This window comes from Engystomops pustulosus, chromosome 2 (assembly GCF_040894005.1).
Source record: "Engystomops pustulosus chromosome 2, aEngPut4.maternal, whole genome shotgun sequence".
Taxonomy (NCBI): Eukaryota; Metazoa; Chordata; class Amphibia; order Anura; family Leptodactylidae; genus Engystomops; species Engystomops pustulosus.
The window spans coordinates 226110781-226120565 of NC_092412.1; the positions used below are offsets into that span (position 1 = coordinate 226110781).

Consider the following 9785-nt stretch of genomic DNA (forward strand, 5'->3'; position numbering starts at 1 on the left):
TTTAGTAAGCAAACAAAATGAACATGTAATATCTCACATTGCCGAGGGTTGCGTGGCTGCCATGTCTCTGCCTTTGAACTTAAATCGTCATAGAATTTTTCCAAGAGAGAAATAACTCTCTGCCTGTCTAGAAAGCCGACCTACAAACACAAGGAATACACAGAAAATAGGTATTTTAACATTTTCTTTAAAGAAATTGTCTGAAATTTTTTTTCCAAACAAGTATGTTAGGACGCTTATGCTCTTTTCATCAGTGAAGTTGAAAAGCTCCTGAATCATTTCATTAGTTTATAATAGTGTGATTAACATTACCTGGCTCCCTGGCAGCAGTGTGTGGTGAGTCCCATGAGAGGCAGCTGCAGCCTGTGTGCGCCTGTGTCTCCTCATGGATTCTTCCTCTCCCCTATACCATCCCCTCCTTCCTTTCCCTGCCAGCTCAATGCACATAACAGGAAGTGGGGACCATGGCAGGCTTAGTCTGCCTCTATACATGCTCCTGGCAGGGAGCCAGATAATGATAACTGATATAAACTACTGAAATGATTCAGACAAAGGCATTTTTAAAATCAGCATAGCATAGGCTATTTGAAGCTGTCAGTAGCGAAAAAATGACATTGCTGGTGACAGGTTCCCTTTAAAGAGAATTTGCCATCGAAATTTGCCAGGAAATCTACCATCAAAATCAAGCATGATAAGCCCTGGACACTTTGAATGTGGTGATCTTCTTATATTTGTTATTTATGGTCTCGTTCCTTCTTAAATCAATGTTTATAAATATGCTAATGAGCCAGAAGTGCACTGGGAACGTTACCAGAGCCCCTCCGTGTTGTAGTTGTCCAGAAGCACTTTCCTCTTTTCACTGTGTGCTGAAACTCCCTGATGCAGTGAGATTACATCAGACAGAGGGAGGCTGAGGGAGCAGGGGAGGGTAGACAGAGTAACAGTCTGCATACCTCCCAACTTTTGGGTTAGACAAAGAGCAACAAAATATATACGGTGCGCCCTAAACTACAACCATTGCCCGGCCCTTTTTCCTACCCACAGAATAGTATAATATCAACTTTAAAGGAGTTGGCCCCTTTACCTCAGGTTTTTTGTAATGTGTGTAAGTGTTGGGGGCAGGATAGATATTAGGTCATTACCAATATAGATTTATTAATAGTTCTGCTCCGCTTTCTGCTTCCTGTCTCTTACCTCATCAGCCAGAGATTCCTTACCATAAAATGGCCGCTGATGGAGGGTCATGTGATCTCTAACTGGCGATTGTTCATGGACAGTTAGAGATCACATGACCCTCCATATATGTATAAAAAGATTACCACAGTGAGTGGTGTCATAGGTGCTCCTGCGACCCCGTGGTGTGGCATCCAGGCGCAGCGGCAGCAGTCTGACTCACCTGTCCACACTCCAGCGACAGCTCCTGTGATCCGGCGCATGTGTCCCGACTCTGTGAAAGGGCCAGCACGCCTCTAATTGGTGGTGGCGGATCGCTGCCCTGATATATTGCCTGCCTCTTCCTGTGACCCCTACCGGATCTTTATGCCCTGTTGCCTAAGACAAAGCGCTATATTGAGATTATTATGATCTACCTTTCATGACCTTTGCTTTGTTTACTGACCTCAATTCTCTGCCACCTGTCTTGACCTTCTGCTATGTCCCTGACTCCGATCCTGTGCCAACCTCCTGCCTGACTACGACTCTGATTCTGCCTGCCGTTTCTGTACCTCTCCTTGGCCACTACTGTGAGCAAGCCGCGGCTGTGGAACGACCTGTTGGTATCCCGCCGCAGCAAGTCCAAGCCGCTTTGTGGTGGGCTCTGGTAAATACCGGGTGCCACTTAGACTCTGCTCCGCACGTGTGCTGCACCGTACCGCTTCCATAGGGCACCATGCGCCCATTGCTGTCTATGGGGGACGTATATCGGCCGTATATACGTCCCCCATAATGTAGTGTGAATGTAGCCTAAGAGCTACTACCCATACATTGCCACAACTGATATGTTACAACAAAATGATAAGACCCCTTTCAGAAACATAGCATAAAAATATAAACGGATCACATTGAACCAACCTTTCCTGAATCACATGCAAGAAAGAGATCAGAAAATTTTTGTCGCCAAATATCATGGCGGATGGTCTCACGGAACATGTCAGCGCACTGAGCCATGTGCTGCAGGAATTCCAGGAATAAGTCGGTGCTGAGATGACTAATAAATGGATACACATACTGCAAAAAGAAGGTTAAGACCATGAAATAAAGGCATATGATACATTAGATGGGTATTGAAGTTTATGTGTAGGTCAAGAATGTATATACAGTAGGATATTCATGTAGGTGTTACAAGTAAAGCAGACTGCTCTCTCAAGTGTCTGTTTCAAATAGGAGGGATATGGGAGTTTTTTTACAATTTGAAATAGACAAATAGGAGCGGTTTCCCGAGGGTGGAGGGGAAACTGCTTTTCTCTGGCCACTCCCATGGGACTCTGCTCTACAGAGAGAATGCTAAATTTTAGTCTAACTTACCTTTTTATCAGAAAAAGGCTAATTTTATTATAAAAACATGTTGGCAACATGCACACTATTCTATATGGGGACATGGGGGAGCCATAACAAGGGCTCCCGATAACAAGTTCCCTCTAAGGCACACAATACATAATACCAATGCTCCTAGGACCAGTTTATAAAATGCTAAATAGATTGAACATAGTAGTTAAATTGTGCACTCACTATAGTATCTAGTAAAATATAAATTATTCAGAATAAATTACATCATAATCTTGTAGTTATTATATCTGAATAAATATTTGGATATTATTTTATAAAGGGTTGGGTTTAAAATAGTTAATGCAACAGATCATTTTTCACCTCCACAAATTCTTCCTCATATAACTTCTGCTCCATTGTGTCTGTAGTCTCCAGGTCTTTACTGTGTCCTACCAAAACAAAATGTTATAATGTATTCCAAATAAGTTTGACAGGAGACATTTATTTCCTATAAACAACAACGGCCCCAAATGATTGTGAATACTGGGGTCCGCTATTGCACAGAGCAGCAGTGTTAATATATAGCCATTCACTTGTTCACATGTATATAATGGTGCACATCCTCCATTCTTTAGTGTGTCTGGTTGGATGATGTTGGCCCCCTGACACTGTGGGCCCCATAGCAGCTGCTATGTCTGCTACCACTGTGGAATAGAACTGATAGAGAACTGTACATCACTATTTCCATTAGTCTTGTTTGAGAAGAATATCAATATTAACATTTCCAATAGTGGTTCTTACCTGGTTTGGGATCTGAGGCATTTTGAGGGGTGACTTCAAAATAGGATTTTAAAGCGCTTTGGACCTATATTTAGGGTGAAGACATAAAATATTTAAATGAAATTTGTCATCAGAGAATTTCCCATGTCCCCACAGATATTAATCATAATATCCCCCAACAGTTATACAGTTATAACATTTCTGTCATTTACTGTTAAAAAGAGAAATGAGATCAATGTTTTAGGTGTCTCCCTGCCAGCATGTTTCCAGTGCAGTGTGACAAGCATTTCACGGAGGGTGAGGTAACCTGCTGCATGCTCAAACCACTCCCCAGGGACACAGGAAACATGCTGGCAGGGAGCCAGGTAAAAGATAGTATTTCTCTTTTTCACAATAAATGGCAGAAATTTTATTAAAAAACAGTTGGGGGATATGATGATTAATATTTGTGTACATTTTACTTTACTTATAAAACAATCCTTATTTTTATATTAATGAATTGCAAGTGCTCCAGGGAGAGTCCAGATGATTCAAACTTGATGGCAGTTTCCTACAGACCCAATAAGTGGTAGTTTTCCTTTAACAAAGCAGCCTTCCACTTACTAAACTCTCTCCTCTACAATCCATTCTTAATGCAGCAGCCAAAATGGTCTACAATCCCTACGCTACACAGATGCCCCCACTCTGTGTCAGTCACTACACTGGCTGCCCATTACCTTCCATATTCAATTGCAATTATCTACCCTTTTCCACAATGCTACGCACCTCCTTACCTCTCTGCCCTCTCAGTCTATCGCCCAACCCATGCCTCCTGTGATCTACTTTCTTCCTTAATTCAAACCTCCCACCTGTGTTTTGAGGACTTCTCCAGAGCTGCACCTATACTCTGGAATGCACTACCTCGAACTATCAGGCTAATACCTTACTACCTAACTTTCAAACGTGCCCTAAAACCCATCTTTTCAGGCAGGAAAATTTTTAACTGCATATAACATTAACTTTCTATGTAATCCCTTGTCACTTGATATCATTAAACAGGTTACTCTGCAGACCGATGCACCCTGTTTCAGTAAATATCAAAAGCGGCTGGTGACTGGTTCATTCAGAATTATTTATCTATTTAGTTAATTATTTTAGCCGAGAAGAGGTGGAAACAAAAGAGATGTAGACTGTGACAAACAAAGTTATGTACACCCTAGTGTAAAGACATTAGCGAAATTAGCATATGCATCTAAGGAATTTTATAAGGTAACTGTGAGGTCTAAAGTGCTAAAAAAACAGATGGATGTTTGCTATAGTTAGTAGAGTGTGGTAATATGAATGGATTGCAAAATATAAATCGTATGACAGTCTTCTTTAAAAAATTGGCTGGACCATTGTATAAGTCACCTACTTCATCCTCATAGACTCTTGAGAGCAGGGCCCTCGTTCCTATAATTCCATCTGATTTTGTTATTACTCTGTAATGTCTTGTTTTATTTTAGTATATACCCTATGATCTGTTCAGTGCAGTGGAATATGATGGCGCTATATTAATAAATCTTATTTCTATTATTATAACACATAATAATATAAAACATGAGTGTTCACGTAAAATCAGCGTAAATTTAACCTTACCAGTGCCAGTGGAATCCTGCCGCTAACATCCAATGTCCATTCTTGGAACTGCAAAGACAAAGCTCCTTTCCTCTTCTCCATGACCTGACTCTGGATGCCTTCCACTTGTTCTCTGTTATTTTGATTTTCCCTCAATTCCTCTTTTAGCTGACCGAGCCTGTGCTCAACAAAATTATAACCAATAATGTAGGAAGCAATATCTATAATATCATGGGTTAATAAGTAAAAATCTCTGTAAATATAGAGGGAAAATATGCAAAATTAGTTTTCCAGGATAGGATAAGGAAAACCATGCTTCTTTTAGCTACCTTGTAGGTCATGCTTGATGTCAAGGGAGCTGCCTTAAAAGGTAGCTAAAAGAGGCATGATCCACAGGCAGCAGGACTCACGACTTCCTGTGACGTCTCATGTCCTGCTGGCTTCTGCGTTTGAAATGGGCTGTGCAGTCATTACTCCATCCAGATATGAGTGGTTGGAGGTGTCTGCCAAAGACACCTGCACACCCTCCAACTTCTGATATGGGAGTGGTTGTAATGGAGGGGTTGTGCATATAGTAATGTCTGTCGGCCCCATTCATCCACCAGAAACTAGCAGAAAATGGGACATCATAGAAAGTCCTGAGTTCTGCTGCTTGGTGGACCCTCTGCTTTCGGTGGTGAATGGGAAGCTTTATCAGGGTAAGTATAGTATAAATTACCCCATTAACTTATACTTATACGGATCTTGTTAAAATTTTCTATAAGTGGCCAACCTCTTTAAAGTGTCAGAAAATAGATTCTCTTCGCAAACGTCTTTGAAATTGTGTGTAAATAATATACAGCATAATCACACTTGTAAAAAGTAGATTCATCCATCCTTACCTATTATATTTCAGATCAAACACATTGTTTTTCAGGTCAGCAACAACTTGCTCCAAGCCCCGAGTGTAGGCTGTCTTCTCAGTACCAGAAAAGAACTCAGGATTTTGTCTCATGAGGAACTCTCCTAGGTAGTTAACTGGATCAAACTTTACTGAATCATCTTCGAGAACTTTTTTCTTTTCTAACTCCATGAGAAGGGACTCAACACCATGCACGACTGAAGGCATCAACTGATCAAGAAGATAAGTTCTTGTTTCTACAGAAGACTTGTCCTGGCTAAACCACTCCCTTGCCAATACATCAGCTGGGGATTCCTTCTCAATTTTCGCCTTCTGTTCTTTTTGTATCTTTATGTTTTTTAGTGTTTTCTGTTGTACTTTTAAACCTCTCTCTTGCATTTTATCTGTAAATATCTTCCTGTAGCCATTCTCTGTCTCAATAGATTGGGACTTAGTGTCTTTTGAAGCATCTCTGAAGTCACTTATCATTGAATCACTGTTCTCTGTGGAGTCACTACAGTGACCTAGCTCCATTGTTCTGTAACAAATAAAATAGTAAAAAAATTTAATCAGAAATTACCCTAAAATAAACTTGAGATGTGACCCTAATAAATCTGGCACCTTATACAATTCCATATCCAAACTGTTCACACTTATTAAATGTACTTTAGGATGTCTTTATCAGAGGCAAACTTTTGATGCATAGTGATCAAAAGGTCTAAAAGTCCTGTACACCGAAATTTAAAATAGTTATAGTACCGGTATATGGCGATATGTAAAGAAATAAGTTTAAAGATTTACATTTTTTAAAGCTATTAAAACCTACATAGGTTCGATCTCTCAATTATTGTCCTGACCGAAAGAACAAAGGGAACCTGTTAAAGAAAGCCTTTACGAAAAATGGAGCAACGGCAGGGGTTTATTTGTTAATCTCAATTTACAATTTTTTTTGCAGCTTACACAGAAATGTTAAAATAAAAAAATGTTGAACTTTGGTTGCGCTAATTAAAATGGTAGCTCAAAAATGGAAAAAGGCTGCAACGTTCAGTGGTTAAAGGGGTTGGCCACTATTAAAAAGTTTACTAGGGTACGTGCAAGAACCTAATAGGGTTACCCGTATAGTGCGCCTACCCTGGTAAAATTCATCTTATGGATAAAAAGTGTTGGTTTACAAATTATTTTTCCATCTTTAGCTTAAAATGGAGGATTTTCATTGCCCTTGTCACTTCCAAATAAGAAAGAAAATGCAGGGCCAATGGCTGGCCTCTGCCAGACGCATGAAAATGACAAAAACGGGCGTGAAAGTTTACATAAATCTACGGAATAAGCCGGTTATGACACATGCCCTCACTATGTTTTTTTACTTTGCTTTTTTTTTGTTTGGTTTTGTTTTTTCTATATTTTTCTCCGTTATGGTTCACATAATTCCATTGGCTCAATAGGCCAAATATATAAGAAGTAGTGATATCTGCCTTGGTGCAGTTTGCCTCACTAGTGTGCAGGATGTGCCAGATAATTCAATATCGGCACACGGCGATCAATTATCTGGCACAATCTGCACTGCTAGGCAATTGTGCACCTTTTTCATCATGGTGCACTCTCAATATACATCATGCAACACAATTGGGTCGAGTCGCAGTAAAAAAATGTGTCGCAAACTCCGACTAAGCACTAACACACTCCTTGAGGTGCAGAGTTTTCTAAAATGTCAGACAAAGAGCTACCGCGACATAATAGTGGCGTAAACACTTTATTAATACATGTACAAGCAGATTAAACATTCTTTTTAGGGCAAGTTAGACAAAAACTGGCACAAGGACCTTAAAGGAAACCTACCATTTCAAATGGTAGGTTTAAGCTGTAAACACCGAGCACCAGCTCAGGGTGAGCTGGTGCCGGTGCTTAGTTTCGTTAGTGTTAAAACCGCGGTATCGCGGTTTTAACACTTTTTAAACTTTATAGTAGAAGCCGCTTCGGCGCTGCGTGCGACTGTGCGCGCGCAACGCCTGCGGCATTTCCTATGTAGGCGCGCGCAGCGCCGAAGCAGTTTATGCTATAAAGTTTAAAAAGTGTTAAAACCGCGATACCGCGGTTTTAACACTAACGAAACTAAGCACCGGCACCAGCTCACCCTGAGCTGGTGCTCGGTGTTTACAGCTTAAACCTACCATTTGAAATGGTAGGTTTCCTTTAATTTATCAGGGACAATGACTGATTAGGAATATGCAAAATGCCCTTTTTTCAGAAAAGTCAACATGTCAAAAAAGTGACCAAAAAATGAACCAATTATTCAGAAAACATGAATGTTTTTCAGACCACAAAAAAAAGAAAAAAGTAAAAGTGAGTGTGTGATGCCTTTACAGAGACTGGTGTAAAACACATCTTAGTTTTAGTAAGTCTATAAAGTTTACTTTCTGGTTATAGTTTTCCTATAAAAGTAAACACATCAGTAAAACAGTATGTAATGATCTTTGTAGATGTTCTTACCTGTAAAGTGATATTGTGGATTGCTAATGTCTGATACTCGCTCTCCCCATAGACAGGCCTGAGCGATGTGTTGTGCTTGCTTTGGTTGCTAAGTGATGGATCAGGAAGTGACTAGGCCTCCTCCATTCCTAGTCATCTCTACTGTGAGAAATGCCCTGCAAAAACAGTGTGAACAAATGACGCACAATATGCCACAATGTTACTGAACAGTACAGCCAAAAATCACCAGAATTATGACTTTTAAAAAATTTTCCTCTTAATAGTTTACAAAAATACTCTGAGAAAAGGCCACAACATAGATAAGCAGAAGGATGCGAATTTTATGTAGCATGCCACTGCCAGTCACACCAAAATGGATTTGAGATTTCAAGGGGTTGTCCCATAAATGTCCCACGAAGCAAGCTAGCCCCTAACTTGCCGATCGGTGACGGGATCCCACGGATCACAAGAACAGGGGTCAGATGTTGATTCTCGGCAAACTCCATTAGCTCCATTGAGATGAACAGGGCAGCATGCGCATGTACGAACGGCGTCTCCAGTCATCTCGGGGTGCGATGTAGGGACATCTGACCCCCGTTCTTGTGATTTGGTGGAGTCCTATCACTGATAATCCCACGATCAGCAAGTCAGCCCCTATCCTGTGGAAACTGGAGCAGTTTATGACTGACTAGTCTATCTTTTACGCTCTTAGGCTACATTCACATTGATGTGTGCCCGCCGTACCGTAGCGCGGCGGGCAGACGTCAGCACCGGGGAGAGAGGAGTGCTGCTCACTCCCGCCCCTCGCCATAGAGGAACTTTGCGCGCTGCGCCGTATTCCAGAGAAAGATAGGACATGTCCTATCTTTCTCCCGGCTATGGAACGGTACGGTGCCGCACGTGTAATGCTCCGTACCACTTCAGTAGGGCGCCGTGCATCTATTGCCGTGTATAGGGGACATATATACGCTGTATATATGCCCCCAATGCATTCTTGTGAATGTAGCCTTAAACCATATGGGGTAGATTTATGATAGGCCGGTGCAAGAAACTCATTGTTTCTACAAGCCCTACACACCACTGTACATATTATTACTGGATTGTGATTATGTGTTTATTATCCCTCTGCTGTGACATCAATGTTAATTGCCTGCATTTTTCACATTGGTCATTAGGTTAGTTGGCGGTGATAATGATTTTATAATCTGTGTGAATAAATAACTCATCAGTACAATGACATCACAACCTTTATTACACATGTACTTTGACTTTGTTGTGTTTAATCTTGTATTGTCATATCACTGTGAATGGTTTCTCTATACTTTGATACCACTGTGTGTACTATCTCTGTACATGACATCACTTTGTATTATCCTTGTACTGTACTGTGACATCCCTGTGTGTATTATCTCTGTACTGTGACATCACTGTGTGTATTATCCCTGTACTGTGACATCACTGTGTGTATTATCCCTGTACTGTGACATCACTGTGTGTGTTATCCCTGTACTGTGATATCACTGTGTGTATTATCCATGTACTGTGACATCACTGTGTGTATTATCCTTGTACTGTGACA

The 9785-nt window shown here is 40.8% G+C and overlaps 1 protein-coding gene across 1 annotated transcript in view; it reads right to left on the reverse strand.

The window, feature by feature from the left end:
* EFCAB5 (EF-hand calcium binding domain 5) overlaps window positions 1-8360 on the reverse strand; it is a 28175-nt gene extending 19815 nt beyond the window's left edge. Inside the window, exons 1-7 of the mRNA XM_072138346.1 lie at window positions 8228-8360; window positions 5742-6278; window positions 4882-5038; window positions 3286-3349; window positions 2866-2933; window positions 2071-2226; window positions 38-140 (exon numbers count right to left, since the gene is read on the reverse strand). Of these exons, the coding sequence (XP_071994447.1) occupies window positions 38-140; window positions 2071-2226; window positions 2866-2933; window positions 3286-3349; window positions 4882-5038; window positions 5742-6274 (1081 nt within the window). The 5' untranslated portion in view covers window positions 6275-6278; window positions 8228-8360. The remainder of the gene's footprint in view (window positions 1-37; window positions 141-2070; window positions 2227-2865; window positions 2934-3285; window positions 3350-4881; window positions 5039-5741; window positions 6279-8227) is intronic.
* Between the last annotated feature and the right edge of the window lie 1425 nt (window positions 8361-9785).